General features: G+C 40.9%; 1 protein-coding gene across 3 annotated transcripts in view; it reads right to left on the bottom strand.

Moving 5' to 3' along the window:
• lgr4 (leucine-rich repeat containing G protein-coupled receptor 4) overlaps positions 1-22,356 on the bottom strand; it is an 87,698-nt gene that overhangs the window by 10,149 nt on the left and 55,193 nt on the right. For all 3 annotated transcript variants that reach the window (XM_061246353.1, XM_061246354.1, XM_061246355.1), the window contains exons 7-14: positions 17,327-17,395; positions 16,043-16,114; positions 15,304-15,375; positions 12,755-12,823; positions 12,080-12,151; positions 10,349-10,414; positions 1,751-1,822; positions 634-705 (exon numbers count right to left, since the gene is read on the bottom strand). In XM_061246353.1, coding sequence (XP_061102337.1) covers positions 634-705; positions 1,751-1,822; positions 10,349-10,414; positions 12,080-12,151; positions 12,755-12,823; positions 15,304-15,375; positions 16,043-16,114; positions 17,327-17,395 — 564 coding nt within the window. The remainder of the gene's footprint in view (positions 1-633; positions 706-1,750; positions 1,823-10,348; positions 10,415-12,079; positions 12,152-12,754; positions 12,824-15,303; positions 15,376-16,042; positions 16,115-17,326; positions 17,396-22,356) is intronic.

Below are 22,356 nucleotides of genomic sequence, written 5' to 3'. Positions count from 1 at the left end.
ACCTATATAACACAACATCTATATAGCATGACCATGTTTTATATATAACAACATCTATATAACACAGCACCTATATAACACAACATTTATATAACATGACCATGTTTTATATACAACACAACATCTATATAACACAACATCTATATAACACATCATCTATACAACACAACATCTATATAACATGCAGATCATATATACACAAAACACAACATCTATATAACACAACATCTATATAACATGCAGATCATATATACATAAAACACAACATCTATATAACACAACATCTATATAACATGCAGATCATATATACATAAAACACAACATCTATATAACACAACATCTATATAACATGCAGATCATATATACATAAAACACAACATCTATATAACACAACATCTATATAACATGCAGATCATATATACATAAAACACAACATCTATACAACATGCAGATGTTCAAGCAATCAGAGTAAAACAATAAATAAGCCCCTTTTCTTCGTAAAAGAAAATAAAAAACCAAGTAGAAAACATGAATAAAGGGTACTAAATCTTTTGATGAGTAGTGTATTTCCGGTCATTTCTTAAACACTGGACCGATGGCGGGATTCAGGACACAAGGGAGGGATCTACTCACAGGTTTGTTAGAGCCGTCAGAGAGAAAAATGAATCTTTGTGAATTGATGTGATCTCATTTCGACTCAGGTCTCTATGGAAAGAAACAGAAAACCAGTTCAAAGAGAAGAAAGGAACTGATATTTTCACTTGAAACCAGCCTTCATCCACTTTAGTCCAGTAGTCACACTATCGAGCAGGGCCAGCAGTAAGAATGTTGGACCCCCTGGAAGGTCAATGCCCTCCCTGGGCCTCTTGGCTCACAGCCTGTCACAACATTAAAACCAATAAATATTCTCACAACCCTACTCTCATTTAATTAAAGCTCCATAATTATAACCCTTACTTTCACTAGATTAGATGTGATCATATGAGCACGTTTTCATATTGATAATAATGTATACGTCTCCTCTGTAGGCATAAGTTTTACTTTGCTTAGTAAACTGCAAGCATAGTGATTTACTTTGATTGGCATCAGACGTCAGCTTCTGATAGAAGTGTCAGCTAACATTAGTAAGAGCACGTTAAAAGATTTAAAGCACCTGGTGAGTCCAATGGTTTCCCGCCATTTTACTTTGACTGCGCATCTGTCATCAACACCTGTTTTAGCAGCGGCTCTAACTGCCACCGAGGCTGTTAGTGCCGTTTTGCTGCTATCAATTGACAGAAAAGGCTAGATATGAAATCCAAACTAAATACAAAGCTGATTATGATTAACAAACACAATATGAAATTAATATTTGGGATACAAATGAGCAAGCTAGCAAATGTTAGAAAAAGCAAGGAAAAAATAGCTAGCTAATATGTTACAATCTATTTCCTGTCATCCTAGCTACCTACTTAAACACCAGCAATTTGGTGGCAATCTTCAGTTTGATTATGTGAGTCAAAGATAGCTAGCTACGTTACAGAGCATGGCGGGGCTGAACAACGGAGCAGCACACTGGAGGGGCCCCTATCTGCAGGCGGCCCCTGGAATCATCACCCCCCCCCAATGGTGCCCCTGATCGGAGGCATGCCATTCTCCATGACGAGCTCAGAGACCTGGGATGGAGACCGTGCTTACAGTCTTACACGAGTCTGACCGGGCGAAACGAGCGTTTTCAGAGATCAGTGTTTCATGTGCGATGGTAACTCACAGGATGCGCAGAGAGGCCAGCCCTTGGAACGCGTCTCCATGGATTTCCTGGATTCGATTGTGCTGCAGGCATCTGCAGAAAGAACAGTTACTTCATTAAGAACAGTTACTTTGGGAAAGCACGGCAACAATGGGGTTTGAAGTTTGGGCCTATCTTTGAAAAAGGTCTCAGGAAGTGATATTTGAGTTTTCTTCATCCACTGTAAACAGGCGGTGTCTCCGCGTGGCCTGCCCAAAGCCTGACTCACACTTTCAGCTCCAGCCTTCACAGACAGGGGGCTGAAGAACTCACACTTTCAGCTCCGGCCTTCACAGACAGGGGGCTGACACACTCAATAATCTGCTCACTTGGTCACTTAATCAACTGTGACTATTGTGTGATGCTTATGCATTTATTTTTGCATTATGACCAACATGATGTGCATTTGGCAGCATTGAACAATATATATTTTTTGCACTGACATCAGAATATTAGTCGTTAGTACTTAGCGATATACGGAGCCGTGAAAAAGTATTTGCCCCCTTCCTGATCTCCTCCATTATTGTCACACTGAATGCTTTCAGATCTTTAGACAAAAAGTAATCTAAGACAAAGGGAACATGAGTAAACACATTACCATTTAATTTATTTCAAACATCCACGTGAAAAAGTAATTGCCCCCTTAATCTTAACTGCTGCACCATCGAAAGCAGCAATAACTGCAATCACTTCCTATAAATTGATATCAACCTTTCACATTGCTCTTTTTAACTAACTGCTTTAATAAAGAGAAATTGGGTGGTTTTTGAGCGTGAACTGCTATTTCTAGGTCCTCCCACAGCATCTCTAAAAAAGTCATTTTAATTTGGCTACATACAAAGATTCAATTCAATTAATTTTTATTTGTATGGTTTTAACAGAAGACTCTTCACAGAGCAGCAGAACGGCAAGGACACCATGCGGGAGCCTCTACATACGAAATACATGAGATCCCCCAGTCAGAAGAAAAGCCCTCAAACATGAGGGGAAAAAACATAGCTGGCTGCCAAGGTGTAAATGTAGGATGGATAAAGCAGAAATATACCAAGAAATCTATTACAGCAATTCAAATTGGATGAACATTTCAAGTTAAAGCAGAAAACTAGCCAGAAAAGTAGGAATTCCAAATGAGGGAAAGTATAGTGAGCAGATTTAGAGGGGCAGGGTAAGATGGGTGTAAGATTCTGTTAGCTAGATCTTGCTTCACCACAAGCTTTAATAATTGAGTGTTAATGGAAACTAGCTTAGGCCAGGCACCCTATGTTCAAAGACTAATTAAATAACTGCCTTTTTTTCCTTCAAAGCAAAAAAATCTGTTCTTTTTAACATAATTCACAGAAACAGAAAGTGCCTTTTCAATTCCAAGTCTTCAAAAACACATACTTTTAAGTCCATTTTCAGAAGGGGTGGCGTAATGGGCACTTGCCAGCATTCAGAAGGGAACAGATCGGAGTCAGAAGCAAGCACATCTAACCAGAATCTTTTATCCCTCACGCTAATGGTTCATGTTATTCAACAGCTAATGAGACGCACTGAGTGACAGAGTGAGACCCACTGAGTGACATACGGTGAGACCCACTGAGTGACATACAGTGAGACCCACTGAGTGACATAGAGTGAGACCCACTGAGTGACATACAGTGAGACCCACTGAGTGACATAGAGAGAGACCCACTGAGTGACATAGAGTGAGACCCACTGAGTGACATACAGTGAGACCCACTGAGTGACATACAGTGAGACCCACTGAGTGACATACAGTGAGACCCACTGAGTGACATACAGTGAGACCCACTGAGTGACATAGAGTGAGACCCACTGAGTGACATAGAGTGAGACCCACTGAGTGACATAGAGTGAGACCCACTGAGTGACATAGAGTGAGACCCACTGAGTGACATACAGTGAGACCCACTGAGTGACATACAGTGAGACCCACTGAGTGACATACAGTGAGACCCACTGAGTGACATACAGTGAGACCCACTGAGTGACATAGAGTGAGACCCACTGAGTGACATAGAGTGAGACCCACTGAGTGACATAGAGTGAGACCCACTGAGTGACATACAATGAGACGCACTGAGTGACATACAGTGAGACCCACTGAGTGACATACAGGGGCTCCAGAATTATTGGTAAAAATAAAGAAAAAAGGCTGCATATAATAAACAACACAGATAATAATATACCCTCACCGAGCATTATTGGGCATTTATTAGACTTCTTTTTTATATGTCCTGAAACCTCCAACACAATGTCCCCATTCTATCCCGGCAATTGTTAAGCTCCTTGCCACATTAGGATCTGGCATTTGGATTAACTCAAAGGATAATTCCCGTCACATCTGGAAAATCTATGCATTCTGTCACTAAACATGAGTTTAAACTGTGGCGTTTAAGATCTGCCCGATTTGCACAATGTGGTTCGTAGGCAGTCCCATCCACACAGAAATGGTTAATGAAAACAACATCCAGGTTCCGCAATGGCTCATCTCAGTCAGACTTAAATCCTATCAATACCTGTGGTATGAACTGAAGAGGCATAACCAAAGGATACCAAAGATTCTGAAAAGTTATGCATGGAGGAATGGTCAACAATCCCTCCAAATGTGTTCTCTAACACAAATCATAGGAAAAGACTCATCTATCATCTGTACAAAATATTAAATGAGGGGTGCCAATAATTGTGAAATTGTGAAACCTGTTGTTGGCGGCATGGCAAGCTGGCTCGTTTTACGGGAAGGAAGCAGGACAATCCTAGGGCCACGCCTACTAGACACACACCTGGACTACGTTGCAATCAGTGCAGGATTTGAAATGTGTGCTTCTTTCCACAGTAAGCAGCTGAGGAACCACTGTGAGAGAGAGAGAGGTGTTTGTGGAGACAGAGGAAGGAGCTGAAAATCTACAGTTCGGTTTGATTTATTTCGCCATTGTTATTTTGCCTTTATTATTTTTACGCAGAAATTGTGAGGGGGAAGAGCAAGACTTTGTGTTTATTTTTAAGTGAACACTCTTGCTCTTTCTCTCTCTGCTCCATAAAATCAGAAAATAAAACGCTGGTGCAATCCGGACTTTCCATATCTCCCTGTGAGCTGCTCTTCTGCTCTTCTTTTGTCACGGCGTGTGACATGAGAAAAAACTTGAATCCATTACACATGTTGGAAAATAAAGTTGATTTCAAAAACTATTATTATTTGTTAGTTTACAGTATTTTTTGTGTACCTATCATGCTGCTGCAGCAAAAACCAACCAGTAAGTAAGGAATAAAATATACAGTTCATGGATAAGCCTCATATTATGCCAAAGCCTTTCTCAAGGTAGCAGGGAAAGATTAAAAGTCCAATTTCCAAGCTTGACCAGCTCAGAATGTGAAGTGGCGATTCAGTGACTTCAGGGACATGCCCTAATGTGTATGTGTACGGTGTCTCACAGGGGACAGGGGGCCCAGTGAAAACACACCCTTGTTGCTGACAGTTTGCCCTTTATCCTCATATTCATGGTTTCATTTCAAATCCAATGTGCTCGAGTACATAGCCAAAAGAACAGAAATTGTAGCAATGTCCAAATACCTTATGGTCTGCACTGTATATCACTTTTCAATACTTTTCATTCAGCCTTTATATGATGGATTAAAAGTGAAAATGGGTTACGCTGTCACATATCTAAATTTACAGCATAAGTACATGTCATTCTCTGTGTAAACACTGCACCCTGGCTTTGTGAGCGCAGCACGGACAGCAGGGTGGGACAGCGCAGAGTTGTGCTCTCTGGCTCTGTTTCTGTGGGTTGGACCAGTGCTACACATTTTTAATGAGAGGCGGTTTGGCAAGTGGCCTGGCATCAAAACGCCCTCATGCCATCCCTCCACCCGCCAGGAAACCCAGTTCATGTCATAGAAAAGCAAACACCACGTCCAAAGAAAACAACGTATTGGAAATGCTCATTCCAGACACGAGACAAAGGCTGAAGAAAACATGGCAGCGTCTTTCAACAGCATTTCTAGAAATTAGTACAAGTAAGTGCCACCAGTTCCATTCCCGCCTACCACACAGGTCAGACGCCTTAAATAAGGGCTGACATATTGAGGAATAGAAATCATGTGCTGGTATGATCAGAATTTGATTCCCAAAAACTGGGGGCAATTGCTTCATGTTATAGCTGTATAAGCCACATGACATCCCGTGCTCCACATTCTGTCTTGTGCACAAATACCAGACTTAGGATGCTGGATGTAATTAACGTTCACCTTAAACCGACCAGGTATAACGCATATTCGATTCATGCACTGATGTATGCATCAACAGGGAAGGCTCCCTTTATTTCCATCAAGCCAGATCTTGACTGTTGGTGCACTATTAACTAGAAATACATTAGCAACCACCTAATAACACCTTTCCAACCATCTAGCAACACCCTAGCAACCACCTAAAGAAAATGTGGATTGTGATCAGGGGACTATTGTTGCTAATGCTTGGGTGCACCTGCTGGTTTGCAGGTGGTTGCTAGGATGTTACTCCTTGTAATGCCTTATAACGTAATGTACTCAGTAGTTTCCAGGTGTTATGAAGTGGCTGCAAGGGAGTTGCTAGGTGGTTGCTAGGGTGTTGCTTATGTGTACCAAACACTGCCATCAGTACTGAGGTCCTCTTCAGCCACACAGTCTGACCTTTGGAAATACATGAATTTACTGTAATAAGCATGGAATGAGCAATTCTTCACAAACTTCAATTTCAAGGTAAGAGCCCTCTGCTCTGCAACTCTCCGGTTATGGGGCAGAGCCAAACTGCAACAGCAGGGGAAGACAAGTCTGATTTAAGAGGAACTTCAGCCTCATTATTTCATTTTTTACTTCATTTTTCCATGTTGCTTGTGATATGATACTTTTCTTTCCAAATCCAGTACTTGAAACACGACATTCTAACACTCCACTTAGTGCAGGTACTGTGTAAGAAAGCTTTCAATATCTAGTTTTCATTCTAGGCTTTCGATAGCCTCTGGTGTTATTGGCATTTGCCAACATACCCTCCGTCTTCTGATTGATGTTCCACACCGTTCATTTTGATAAGCCTATTGTTTAGCCTATTTATATGCCAGTATTTTCTCATTTCTCAGCCACATAATGGCTTCCTTGACTGTCATTTGCACAGTTCTGGTCCTCATGTTGACAATCACCAATAACAGAAATTTCTATCTTCTGTATCTTTTTTTCTGTCCTGTTACATTACATTACATTACATGGCATTTAGCAGACAGTCTTATCCAGAGCGACGTACAACAAAGTGCAAATTAAACACAAGAACAAGTGCAAAGAGGACCTGAGAGGACAGTACAGTTCCGAGTCCTAGTGTAAACATACAGAAAATCAGAACCCTATGTATGTTGTTCGTCATATGATGGAAATAGTAAATCAAAAACTAGCTTTTAATTATCAGAATAAGAAAAGCTGCCTATTTGATAAAATATAAATTTAATTAGGTAGCCTGAAGAGAATTTCACATAGCTCCAATCAAGCTTACTGCTGATGCACTCAGATTTGTCCGTTCCCATGAAGGGGTGTATTAACCATGCACCAGTACATCAGCATACGTCTGGCATGCCAAAACGTGGGCTCCCCATCTGAAATTTGCAGCTTGGAACCCCAGAGGACTGCAACATCAATTTATAATTTGTATCATCTAAAGATTGTACCATTCCTTTAGATGAATTTGTATCATCTAAAGATTGTACCATTCAAGCGCAGACTGAAGACGCACCTCTTCAAGCTGCACCTTTTCCTCTCCCTCCCTACCTCCCTGTAAACCTTAATTGTTGTCTTTACCTGTTATATTTACTTGTGTATTAGGATATCTTTATTTGGCTAGGTAAGCGGTTCATACATTGTTCATGCATTTGTGTGTTGTTGATAAAAAATAAAAAAAATCCGATGATCAAATAGGCCCTGGTCCTTATCTTCATTGTGCAGGTAGCAGTTGAAATTGTACTTCCCTCTAGGGTCTTTCAGCGCACTTATCCCTGGTGATGGCTATGCACTTTGCACTTTGTTGTACGTCGCTCTGGATAAGCGTGTCTGCCAAATGCAATTAATGTAACGTAATATAATTCACCACAGCAAGGAACCAGAGAAAATGTCAGGTTGTCATCTTGCTTGTATTTTAGTCCTCCGTGCTTAAGGTGTTAATGGAGCTTCTATTTCAAGCCAAGTGTGACAACCTTGAGTCATCTGAATGAATCATTCACTAGCCCTCAGGCACATGAGAAGAATGTGACGTCAATGGTTGATGACACTTGTTTCAGACTCAGTCGAGTGTATTAGATATTGCAGGAATTAAGTTTAATGTCCACCAAGAACATCTAAAATATTATTTTATTTGAAGACATGTTATATGTTGATTTGAAATAGGCAAGCTGCTCTAGAGTCCTAGAAAATATTGTAAGGGAAAAAAAATAAATCAAGCTGTTTGCAGCAGGGGCATGAGAATAAAACTAGGCTGTGAATTTCCAAAAGCGCTATACATTTTGACGTTAAATTTAATCATCATTGTCAGGTGATTTACCATGTGTCACATATTGACATTGATGTGAGAAAACCCTCCCATAAGAAGACATGGTTCTCTATTCAACAACAAGATTCCTAACACCTGACAAGTAGCATATGGCCTTCAGTGGGAAATTTCTTCATCTGTATTACTTTCATTCAAAGATATTTGGGTGTTTTCCTTCACATGCCATTTGTAATTTTGAAGTGTAACAGTCCTCATCAAAGCCAGAAATAGAGGTTTTCTACATCCAGACTGTAAACAAGTATTTCTCGACCCCGCTTATGCTTTTTGATAACAAATTCACCCTCACCTCTGTCTACGCCAGACTGGTCTAGCGACAAAGTAAAGAATGAATGAATGGTTTGCCCTAGTTGGTAAACAATCACAGAACTGCCTACAGTGATAGCTGGAGTATAACCAATATCATAAAATTAATGTTGACAGCTCAGATAGTCCCATGCTAGAGATATGCTCTATGGCATAACAACCTTTTTCTTTTGTGCAACTAGATTCAATTATGTCACAGGTAGGGCTGTGACTATTTTGATCCATTGATTATTGAATCAATTATTCGGATTATGAATCACACAATTACTCAATTCCCTCTGATACAAAAGATAAATTAAAACTCCAATATTTTTGTTTTGTTTTTTTGTGTGAACAGGATTGTTGGGAGTAATAGGTTATTATACCAAGGCTTGGTAAAATACTGGAGAGGTGTGCATTATTTCCCAGTAAATGCACGGTAATAATCCACGGCTATGAAGTCCGGAGTCATTCAACACTATTGAAGATTCCATTCCAAACTGAACATAATGACATCAATTCAGTCAATGTTATCTAGCAACAACAACATAACGCGTTAGCCATCAACAAAATATATTATATTGCCATCTCCAAAACCTTTTGCCTTTTTAGCACGTATGGATACTATAATCATTATGACAGATAACCTGCCGGACAGCCCAATACAAAGCGGTCTGTCTGTCAAAACGGCGGTCTTGACGAGACCAAGCACTATGCCTGGATAATGTTCTCCCTTTAAAGAAATTCTCGCCCACCACAACGTGAACAAAAATGTAAACGGCCGGTCTCCCGTATCCCTTGTTTAAGATGTAAACGGTTTAAGATCCGTTTTTTCCATATCGATATAGAAACGGTTTGGTTTCAACAAATGAAGTCAGTTTCCACATACGTAGGCTACGTTAAAGACGACGGACAGTGTCGCTAACATTGGTGTTTACATTAGGTAAATTAACATTAACTAAGATGGAAACTGCATGGTTAACATCAGCTAAACTAGTTAGTGACAGGGGGTTAAGTTGTACCAGTGTAAGTGGATGTGTATAGTTACATAGCTACGTTTCTTTCAAATGAATGGACAACATTTTAAAACCGTGTTATTTCAATGATTGATGCAGACTGTGCAGAGTGATCACGAAACACATTACAAATAGCTATGAGCTAAATTCCATTTAGTTAGCAAGGGTCAAGCTATAATTCTGCGGATGTGCACATATATAACTAATACTCTTTTCTCAAAATAGTAAAATAGGAATTTAAAATAACTGCGGTATATGGTTTTTGGTCGTGAAGGTGATGCCATTGCGCGTTCACTTCACTCGAGTAAGCGAGCAAGTCAGCACGAAAAACACATGCGATGATGTGACCAACGAGTCAACTAATCATATTTGATGAATATGATTGTAGTAGGTACTGGCCATCTAAATAATGCTATACTGATTATAATATATGATACTTTGATATTACTTGCATGGTGTGAACTATGGTGGAGACTTAAATCCAATGGATCATAACACAAGACCACTCACTCATTCTGTGGGTAATTCAGAAATATACATCCCTTTTCTAATTTCACGACTGTACATTCAAAATTTTTTGAGTTAGACATGGGGAGACACAATGCTAAGATCTGAAGTTCTAAATGGACAGTTGCTAGTAACTAGTGCATGCACTGGCCCAAAAAAAAAAAAAAACATATGTAAAGAACAACATGGACTGGTTTTCAAACTTACATTTCCTCAAGCTTGAAACAGCCCTGAAAGACTGGGAGCTCCTTTATTTCATTGTAGGAAAGATCTCTGAGGACAAAAGCAAATAAAATGACAAGGTTAACAATTTATATCAGCTTCTAAGAGCACGTCAAGTAGTGCATCAATTCAGAACCAAATGACCCAAATGTAAATGTAATGGATACCATCTGTGTAATGAAACTTATTTCATTATAGTGCAGGTCCAGGTAGCTGTTCAGGGTCAGTTTTACAATGATGATTACTCTTTTGATTTAAAAATTAAAAAGGTACCTTTAACTAATTTCACCGGCATCAGTTTCAAGTTCTCCTATCTATTCAACCAAAGATTTAGTATTTTGGTGTCAAATTTCCTCGCATCTCACCCACTCTTGCTGCTAACAGAATTGGAATTGTCCCAGTATTTAAGATTTTCATTGCTCAGGTGAAGGAAAAAACATCATTCGCAGAACAAACCCAACCAACAAAATACCAGCTATTCTGAGCATTCTAAAGAATGGATGACAAATGGAATACAATGACTTCTAATCTATTCAGAACATGCAGACATGAACAAGCAAGAAGTTACAGAGCTCACCCCAGACTGGGGCAACACAACTGGGGCAACACAAACCAAAAATGAGGCTGCAACAGGGAAGCTGCCATTGGAGTGTTTGTTTGTATAAAACAAATTGTGTACATTAAAAAAATCTAATTGCTAACAACTTAGTGGGTAGCAACCCATTACAATAACAACATGCACACATGCTGTATCAGGCTATATTGTCAGCTCCCATTCATGCTTGTTGCTGATGGCGGTTACCCAGGATTATAATAAATTATACATTTGTCTACTAGCAGTTGTATATATTGCTGTAAATATCTTTAATCTTGTTACTGTTTGTGGACTCGTTAGTAATTTCCTTAAATTATAATAGTGGTTGCTTTAAATTTCTTTGCTGGCTAACAGTAGCTTCGTCTAGCCAGGGAATCCTTGTGACATAACCAATAATGACGTTGTATTATAACATGGGCAGCAGCAATACACATTTCGGTTGGAAAGTAGCATTGTAATTCTGTGGATCCAGTGCCATTTATGAGAGAAATATGTGCAGATAAAAACGTCCCATTTTTAAAACACCAGCTTCAATCACAGACTGAAACTCCATTCATTTTTTTCCATAGAGAAATTCTGCTTTGATCTGGAAATCTATATACTGTATGGGCTAAGGTTTTGCTCTGTGTTACGTCAGACTTCCAAGGCCTATACAGTATATCAGTCTGACATGTTAAACAACACCACTTGTTCAAACGACACATCTGTGTTGGTTACTGTCCTCGACCTGCAGCAATTCACCTTGAAGTTTGAACAAGAGAGAGCTGTAATAGTGCTGTGGTGTTATGTACAACAGTGCAAAACAATATGGAGCAAAAGGCCTGTGACACTGGCTCAGGTATGCTTCATGTGTAGTGACTATACAAGCAGTGTGTAAATCAGAAAATGTTTAATGCTGTGTTATCATGATTCAATTATTGTTATGACTATTGTACTTCATACTATAGTGTATGAAGAGATATTCATAGCTTCAAAGCTGTCTGACTATTGGTTTAACTTTATTGTTGCTACACTGACAGAAAAGGGTTTTGGCATGATTCACAGGCAGACTAATGACTTGGAAATGGCTTTTCTAAGGGTAGGATGGGGGAATGTTTGGAGTTTAACAGGGTGGAACATACAAGGTTCGCAGAAACTTTAGATCCTCACAAACTCCAGCTGGGATGGCACTGATCTTTGTCCCAGTCAGGGTTCTGTGAAAAGCAAAATTAAAAAAAACATACATAATACATACAAAGCATGTGTGTTTAACAGTTATGGAAGTAGGTTTGGAAATCATTCAGACACACACATACAATTCTTGAATATAATTTTGATTTATTTATACACACATATTTATTTATATTTTAAATATACACCATTTCTTGAATATATAAGTTTGAATGTTTAAAAGTTACAATAGGTAATTTCAGACTTCTAATGGTCAAGAGAGGATTAGCCGCAACAAACACCTTCAAACCACAACACTGTTTACCCTTCTCTGTGAACGTGCTGATGTTGAAACGCAATTGGCTATGGCAATTATAACCAATTTTCAACCAATGAGCTTGAATTATTGTACAGTTGTACAATGTTTTGTTACAGAGTGTCGGGCCATCAACTGTAAATTTTGTACAGTTTAGTCCCTAAAAGGTAAATCTATCTGAAGACTACTGTAAAGAACAATGCAGAACCCAGATTAGCATTGCACATTTCATACTGAACAGAGGTTTGTGATTATTGGATTGGCACTTTGTGTACATGAATGGTGTGAGTCATAATGGGTTTTTTCCCCCATCGTAGGTTGGGTTACTCACAGACTCTCCAGGTTGACTGTCCCAGCGAGATTGGGGAAATCTTGCATCAAGCTGGCTCCACGGAGCATCCTAAAACAAACAGTAAGAAAAGTAAGAGTGCTGTCCCTCAGAGCTCCCTGAAACATGGACTTAACACTGTAAGAGTGCTGTCCCTCAGAGCTCCCTGAAACATGGACTTAACACTGTAAGAGTGCTGTCCCTCAGAGCTCCCTGAAACATGGACTTAACACTGTAAGAGTGCTGTCCCTCAGAGCTCCCTGAAACATGGACTTAACACTGTAAGAGTGCTGTCCCTCAGAGCTCCCTGAAACATGGACTTAACACTGTAAGAGTGCTGTCCCTCAGAGCTCCCTGAAACATGGACTTAACACTGTAAGAGTGCTGTCCCTCAGAGCTCCCTGAAACATGGACTTAACACTGTAAGAGTGCTGTCCCTCAGAGCTCCCTGAAACATGGACTTAACACTGGACCCTGGACTTGTGGCTCCAGGGGGTGAGTCACTGTCATCATAATCAGAGAGTGTGTGTGTGTGTGTGTATATATGTACATATATACCAGTGTCACCTCTGTGTTACAATGGCACCGGCTTTAAATGTACCTCAACTTTAGCATAATTCAGTTTTTCTGAGGAAAGTGCTATCAAGTTGGGCATATTTTGGAAAACATTAAAGAAATCTTCTCCGTAACAACCACAGCCACCGTTTAATGAGAAATAATCAACATACACAAATGTGGCCCTACGTACATTTTTAGTTTGTGTGTTTTCATGGGGTATATTTCAGTGGGCTGTGCATCTTCCAACAAGCTATGCCGAGCAACAAACATTTTGGATACTTCAAACTGGAGCATCAATTTCTGTTATTTAAAAATAAGTGCTTCATTTTGGGGTAACTGGAATTGTGCTAGAGATTCAACTCATCTTGCAAAAGACAGATATTCAGCAACTTTGCCAAAAACCTGGGGGTGCTCCTCATCTACCACTGGGAGTTCAGATGCCCATCTATGACAGCTTTATGTATACCTCAACTTTAGTATGATTCTGTTTTTCTCAAGAAAGTGCTATCAAGTTGGGGCATATTTTTAGCTAACCTGAGCTTCAAAGAAATCTTTCAGTAACAACATCAGTCACAGTATCAAAAGAACTAATCCAGATACACAAATGGGGCCCTATGAAAAGCATTTACCTATCTATATTTTTCGTAAGTGCTTTTTCATGGGATACCTTTCTGTGGACAGTGCATCTTACAACAAGCTATGGTACGAAGAAAACTGGCCAAATTTTGGACAATATATGTCTTGAATATATTGGAAATACAGGAATATATGGGAAAACCCATGAAAACATGCACTGAAGCCAATTAGAGAAGAGTTTAGTCGTAGGCTACTGACCATGCTCTCAGGTCAGTAGGACCAAGCCCTCAAATGGCCGGGATATTCTCTGTGGTGTGATGTGCACTACATGACCTTCTCAAAGGGCACGGATATGTCACATACATGATGACCCATTACAGGACTTCAGAAGTCCTAGTGAATTGCATGCCAACTATTGAACTCACAAAAGAGTAGCTTCATCTAGTGACTGGTAAGCAGACGGAATTGGTTTATTTTGTAATTGCTTTTATTCGCCAGTTAAATAAACTCAATACATTACAATGTTTTTCAAATAGCCCTGGGGATTCATTGTGCATAATTATTTTTAAAATTTGGATGCAATTTAAAAACAGGATTCATTCCATTTTAGCTCACATTTTTAACCCTATTCTTAGTTCTTAATAATTGACTCCATAATTGAACAGAACCAATTCAGAAAAAGAGAACCAAATTAAGAAGAATAATACATTTGAAAAAATGTGTACCACAGAAACAATGTGTACTACACTATACAATCTAGACAATATCAAAGTACAAATTAATGGATGGTTGTTTATGCCCTAGGCACACTTAATTAATTCAGCCTCAAAGAACATAGAGCCCTAAATGTTAATTTGTGATAAAATGTGTCAAAACTACCCTTAAGTAGGAAGGACAACATTCTAAAGCTCCACTTTGCCCTCCCTACTAAAGCTCCACTTTGCCCTCCCTACTAAAGCTCCACTTTGCCCTCACTACCTTAAGCCACAGGAAATGAGGACAGTGGCAGGTCATGACGTGACCAAACAGACACATGCTGGCTCAGTTTCCAGTGAAGGAGATGGATGTGGATGTAGATACTGAATTGACAATAATGCCTTAAAGGTTTAGGTTTTGGTACAGTATGTATGTATTACTGGATAACAATGTATACCCATTTGAAAAGCCTTTCACTGTACATACTTAATAGTGATGACAAACAGCATGATGGTAAATCAGTCAATGTTAATGAAGACAAAGTTCATGACAATTAAGTAGTGGCAGTATGGTAGACAATGCATGGGGACAGGTATTCCAAGTAAATACTATATCAGTATAACTTCCCTTTTATTGTGCAACTGTGGTTGGATGCAAAGAGAGTTAATTTTTACATAAAAAGACATCACATGACTACAGTGCGATTGTATCTGAACACTTACAGAGAATGCAAGTCGGACAGGTTCTGGAAAGCGGTGTTCCCAATGAAGGAGATGGGGTTGTCATACAAGTGGCTGCAAAGTGAAAGAAATGAGATGATGGGCAATTACTGAAAGCTTCAATCACAAAACATCAAGACATATGCCATTATTCAGCTAAATAAATAAGACAAAGCAAGCAATTAACAGTCGGTCGATATCTGGGTGTTTTCACTTGGTTAATATTACATTGACTGTGAAATTAGCAGCAGTTAATCAATTGCTTTTTGAAAAAATAAAAATAATCCCACATCAGTGTGGAACAGTTTTTACTGAAATAAATGAATGTAAACCCTTGAACACATTAACACATACAGCAGATCTCACTGGAAGGCCCACCTGCCTTCTCTTATTCAGAAAGGGATCAGAGCAGAGCGGGCCACAGACAGAAGGCATTACCCTGCCGACCCCCTGCCACACAGAGCGTGAGAGTCATCTACAACACAGACTGGGCCACACGTCTCACCTCAATGCGCCTTTTTATACCTGCCAACCGTGGTCCAAATTTATGCAAAAATAGTGGAAGGCAATATAGTCAAGAGCAATTCACAATGCAATGCAATGTAATATAATGTAATGTAATATAAAGTAATGTAGTGTAGTGTAGTGTAATGTAGTGTGATGCAGTGTAGTGTAGAGTAGTGTAATGTAATGTAATGTAGTGTTGTGTAATGTAGTGGAATGTAATGTAAATTGCACTTACATGGCACGGAGCAGAGGGTTGCTATGGAAGGCCCGCTCTGGGATGATGGCGATGTTGTTGCTGTGAAATCCGCTAGAGAGAGGGAAGGGAGTGTAAGCGTGGTTAATCGCTCGAATTTCATTCCCTTTCTGACCTGAACTGAAAGCAACGCCTATACGAGAACACGAAGTCAACATAGCTGCAACAGGAAGCTGGAGACAACGGCTTCAGAGCTGTGAGCTGACACAGGCCATTCGTCTCAATGTCGAGAGGCTGCATTATATACAGCCCTCCTCTTTGAGTCTGTCTCTCACTCAGGGCTTAGGGCCTGTCTCTCCCCTGCGTGTCTCTTTTCCGTCTCTCCCAAGTCGGAAGATCACGGGGCCATTGTCTGCGAACACCACCCTCATTTTTCTTCCTCCTGCTAAAAGCCTTTCCAACCTGGAGGTCTAATGGAGACAGAGGCAAAGAATAACAACACGTGAGGGCTCTAATCTTTGGGCCTCATCTGGACAATTCATCAATCTCTCAGCCCCATGCTGAATCTCACACTTCATCAGCAGAGGACAAAGGAGGGAAGATTCATTCTATTTAGCAACTTCAGCCTGGCTGGAAACGCGCTAATGGCAAAAATAACATTGAGCTGCAAATGTTTCTATTACCAGTGCTGAATAACACTCAGTAGCAGTGATTCCCAAACAGGTCCCCGCCAAGCGGAAATAGCCAGTAAGTTTGTGCTGAAGACGTTTTGGAACAGGGTCTACTCCAGTTGGTAAAGCCCTGCTCTCCATAATCACAGCAGACCATATAAAGGTTTATTTTTCTGCATGTTTCTGCTCTAGATGCCTGCAGGACCACACATGCACTTCTATGGATGTGAGCGGGTGTTGAACTGGTACTGGGTGCCAGCAGTCCTCTCAGTTACAGCACGACTATGTGACCATGTGAACGTGAGCACTGGAGCAAAGAAGGTTCTGGATCGCACATGCGTGTGGTTGTGTGTATGCATGCATAAGTATGAAAGTGTGTGTCTGTATGCGCGTGTGTGTGTGTGTGTGAGTGTGTGCGTGTGTGTGTATGCGTGTTTATGTGTGTGTGTGTGTGTGTGTGTGTGTGTGTATGTGAGTGTGTGTGTGTGTGTGAGTGTGTGTGAGTGTGTGTGTGCCTGCATGTGTATGTGTGTGTGTGTGCGTGAGTGTGCGTGCGTGTGCATGCATGTGCGAGCGTGTGTGTGTGTGTGTATGAGTGTGTGTGTGTGAGTGTGAGTGTGAGTGTGTGTGTGTGAACCTGCTGCTCTGAACTCACAGTTCTTTCAGTTTAGGAAGTGCCTGGATGGCCTCAGGGAACATCATCAGGTTGTTGAAGTTCAGTTCCCTGGCAAAGAAAACAAAACAGTCATTACGTCTCCTGTGCACTGGAACCCGTCTGAATACTGCCAGAGAGATACGGAAAGAGCAGCACAGACAGATGGGCGGTACCTAGGCCACATGGAACAACCGCAACGGGTCAAAGGCAGGACTTTCACTCCAAATGTTATGATATGCATTTCAGAATTTCTGGAAACACAGTCAGTGAGCACTTGTGGTGGTTATTTGCGTTATTGTCACCTTCCTGTCAGCTTTGACCAGTCTGGCCCTTCTCATCTCATTAACAAGGCACTTCTGTCTGCAGAACTGCTGCTCACTGGATTTTTTGCACAATTCTTTGCAAACTCTAGAGACTAGTGTGCATGAAAATCCCAGGAGATCAGCAGTTTCTGAGATACTCAAACCACCCTTGTCTGCCACCAACAATCATTGATCACATTAGATCACATTTTTTGCCCATTCTGATGGTTGATGGAATAACGGACCAACAGAAGCTTCAGCACCACGGTCCACACAGGGAGGGCGTTCAGAACACATGCTGTACCTCACCCCCTTCATAACTGCTTCAGCAGAGTCACTCTGCTGCTATGCACTCTGCAAACCATCCCTTTTCAGGCCTCAGTGTTGACTCTTCCTTGCGAATACCTTGCTGAGCAAACACCACTCCCTTGAGACGCATAGCTGCAAATAGCATTTCTGTACAGCCAGAGCACCTCCACTGCTTGGGAAACAGCCAAGGAAACGGCAGGGACTTTATCCAGCAATCAGACAAAAGCTAAAACTTAAAATTTAGGAGTAGAAAGGGGATACTTGTTGAGTTCAGAACAGAGGTCAGAGTTTGTTTTATACACTGTAACTTTATACCATCTAATAGCCTATTGCCTAGCGCTCCACCTTAACATGAGCAAATGAAGTCCTTCCAGCTTGGTGATGCCCTCATCTTGTTCAACAGCGGTCCTTACTGCCTTCCTGAGATGCACGACTGGCCGCTGGTTTCTGCAAGTTTATGCCATAGACTGTAGAAGTGTGGACTACATGGCCATTACATCACCCATGAACTATCCATGGGCTTGTGAAAAGCGTTTCAAAGCCCAGGAAGTCAAGTTGACCGGCTGCGCCATGTTGTAATATTTGGATCCAGAGACTGTGCAGTCGATGTGGCTCCTCCACTAAGTGTGAGAGAGAGACGTAATCTGTCCCTGACTCATCCACAAAGTATCGCTTTATGGTCCGAATAACAGAATAACTTGAAGAAAATCAGCACATGGAGAGGCATTAGATGAAGAAAAAATAGCGATTGTGACTACCTTTTCTTGTCAGAAAAAATGATTGACTTTGTATTTTGACCATTTTACCATTGACTTTACATTGAAAACAGGGCTGAATGACCTTCACTGGAGCCGACCACAGTGGCGCTAGTGAGCACCGTCTCTCAGCATCACCAGGAAACAAGCTTCAGAGAAGAAGTCTGGTTTTGGCCACTTGGCTTATGCATTTTAGCTTGTTTTTAGTTTATAGCTTATGTTTTTCCATGTTATCTATGTACAACATACACTATTGCTAAATGGAATTTTATCTGTTTTTATTTTTTGGAAAGGTATCCATTTTATCTGGGGGATTTAATTCTTAATAATAATTTATGTCCCTGTGCCAGAAAATAAATGTTTTATCTAATATTTGATCACAGGTGTTAATTTTCAAGGCACAGTTTACCATTAACAGTCTTTATCTTGAACCAGCCAGCCAATAATATTATTGCATAATAATTTATATTTATTGTGTCCTGTTGCAGGAGTAAGTATTACAAAAAGATCCGTGCTCTTATCTAAAGTTAGAAACCATAAAAAAGTGCACAGTCAGAAACTGCATTTGAGCATGTAGAATGTTGGGCAGCCATATTGGCTTGGCACTCCATGCAAACCCATGGCATCGATTGAGGCATAAAGCTCAATTGTAACATTTTAACTGTCTTGCAATGTTTACTTTTTTTATTATTGTCTTTTTGCTGAACTACCTTTCCTTTGAATTATTTCTTAAAATAATTCACTCATAACTCAAAACACAATTCCTCAATACAGAGATTTTAATGCACTGATTTCACAAAGGAATTGCAGGCATTTCTATGCACATGAATGGTCACATGACTGATATATTAAACTGATGAGAAACTGACAAGAAGCACAACAGGCCTACAATATTTGAGAACAATACTTTTTGTACATGTATACATTTGTGTCACTTGCAATACAAACGCAGTTTGGCCCTTTAAAAAAAACCCAAAACAAAATCAAGGGCCTAAAAATGTCCTGGGTTCCTCCAGGCTGAAGACGTCAAAGCGCTCTCATCCCCAGCAGCACAGAAGGAAATGAACAATGAAAGGGGAAACAAGATAACAATCTTGGACGATACATTTATACATTATTTTTCTTGGCAGCAATTACAAGAGGAAGTTGATAAACCAACATCCTCCTCAAGTGGGGAGAAATGACGTTTGCCCGCGGTCATTACGTTTGCCCGCGGTCATCATCTTTGGAACAAAACAGTGAAATCGGGCAGCCATGCCCTGGGAGCAATGGAAAAGCCTGTGGTCATACTTCACAAAGCACTGCTTCATACTGCTGCTCTGTTTCATACTGCTGCTCTGCTTCTACAACACTGACTGTGGTCATACTTCACAAAGCACTGCTTCATACTGCTGCTCTGCTTCTACAACACTGACTGTGGTCATACTTCACAAAGCACTGCTTCCTACTGCTGCTCTGCTTCTACAACACTGACTGTGGTCATACTTCACAAAGTACTGCTTCATACTGCTGCTCTGCTTCTACAACACTGACTGTGGTCATACTTCACAAAGCACTGCTTCATACTGCTGCTCTGCTTCTACAACACTGACTGTGGTCATACTTCACAAAGCACTGCTTCCTACTGCAGCTCTGCTTCTACAACATTGACTGTGGTCAGACTTCACAAAGCACTGCTTCATACTGCTGCTCTGCTTCTACAACACTGACTGTGGTCATACTTCACAAAGCACTACTTCATACTGCTGCTCTGCTTCTACAACACTTACTGTGGTCATACTTCACAAAGCACTGCTTCATACTGCTGCTCTGCTTCTACAACACTGACTGTGGTCATACTTCACAAAGCACTGCTTCATACTGCAGCTCTGCTTCTACAACACTGACTGTGGTCATACTTCACAAAGCACTGCTTCATACTGCTGCTCTGCTTCTACAACACTTACTGTGGTCATACATAACAAAGCACTGCTTCATACTGCTGCTCTGCTTCTACAACACTTACTGTGGTCATACTTCACAAAGCACTGCTTCATACTGCTGCTCTGCTTCTACAACACTGACTGTGGTCATACTTCACAAAGCACTGCTTCATACTGCTGCTCTGCTTCTACAACACGTCCTGTGGTCATACTTCACAAAGCACTGCTTCATACTGCTGCTCTGCTTCTACAACACTGACTGTGGTCATACTTCACAAAGCACTGCTTCCTACTGCAGCTCTGCTTCTACAACACTGACTGTGGTCATACTTCACAAAGCACTGCTTCCTACTGCAGCACTGCTTCTACAACACTTACCGTGGTCATACTTCACAAAGCACTGCTTCCTACTGCAGCTCTGCTTCTACAACACTGACTGTGGTCATACATCACAAAGCACTGCTTCATACTGCTGCTCTGCTTCTACAACACTTACTGTGGTCATACTTCAGAAAGCACTGCTTCATACTGCTGCTCTGCTTCTACAACACTGACTGTGGTCATACTTCACAAAGCACTGCTTCATACTGCTGCTCTGCTTCTACAACACTTACTGTGGTCATACTTCACAAAGCACTGCTTCATACTGCTGCTCTGCTTCTACAACATTGACTGTGGTCAGACTTCACAAAGCACTGCTTCATACTGCTGCTCTGCTTCTACAACACTGACTGTGGTCATACTTCACAAAGCACTGCTTCTACAACACTTACTGTGGTCATACTTCACAAAGCACTGCTTCATACTGCAGCTCTGCTTCTACAACACTGACTGTGGTCATACTTCACAAAGCACTGCTTCATACTGCAGCTCTGCTTCTACAACACTGACTGTGGTCATACTTCACAAAGCACTGCTTCATACTGCTGCTCTGCTTCTACAACACTTACTGTGGTCATACTTCACAAAGCACTGCTTCTACAACACTTACTGTGGTCATACTTCACAAAGCACTGCTTCATACTGCAGCTCTGCTTCTACAACACTGACTGTGGTCATACTTCACAAAGCACTGCTTCATACTGCAGCTCTGCTTCTACAACACTGACTGTGGTCATACTTCACAAAGCACTGCTTCATACTGCTGCTCTGCTTCTACAACACTGACTGTGGTCATACTTCACAAAGCACTGCTTCATACTGTTGCTCTGCTTCTACAACACTGACTGTGGTCATACTTCACAAAGCACTGCTTCATACTGCTGCTCTGCTTCTTCAACACTTACTGTGGTCATACTTCACAAAGCACTGCTTCTACAACACTTACTGTGGTCATACTTCACAAAGCACTGCTTCATACTGCAGCTCTGCTTCTACAACACTGACTGTGGTCATACTTCACAAAGCACTGCTTCATACTGCAGCTCTGCTTCTACAACACTGACTGTGGTCATACTTCACAAAGCACTGCTTCATACTGCTGCTCTGCTTCTACAAGACTTACTGTGGTCATACTTCACAAAGCACTGCTTCCACAAAGCACTGCTTCATACTGCTGCTCTGCTTCTACAACACTGACTGTGGTCATACATCACAAAGCACTGCTTCATACTGCTGCTCTGCTTCTACAACACTTACTGTGGTCATACTTCAGAAAGCACTGCTTCATACTGCTGCTCTGCTTCTACAACACTGACTGTGGTCATACTTCACAAAGCACTGCTTCATACTGCTGCTCTGCT

The sequence above is a fragment of the Conger conger genome, chromosome 6 (assembly GCF_963514075.1).
Source record: "Conger conger chromosome 6, fConCon1.1, whole genome shotgun sequence".
In the NCBI taxonomy this organism is placed as follows: Eukaryota; Metazoa; Chordata; class Actinopteri; order Anguilliformes; family Congridae; genus Conger; species Conger conger.
Note: the sequence above shows the minus strand (reverse complement) of the source record. Positions and strands in the feature narration are given on the sequence as shown.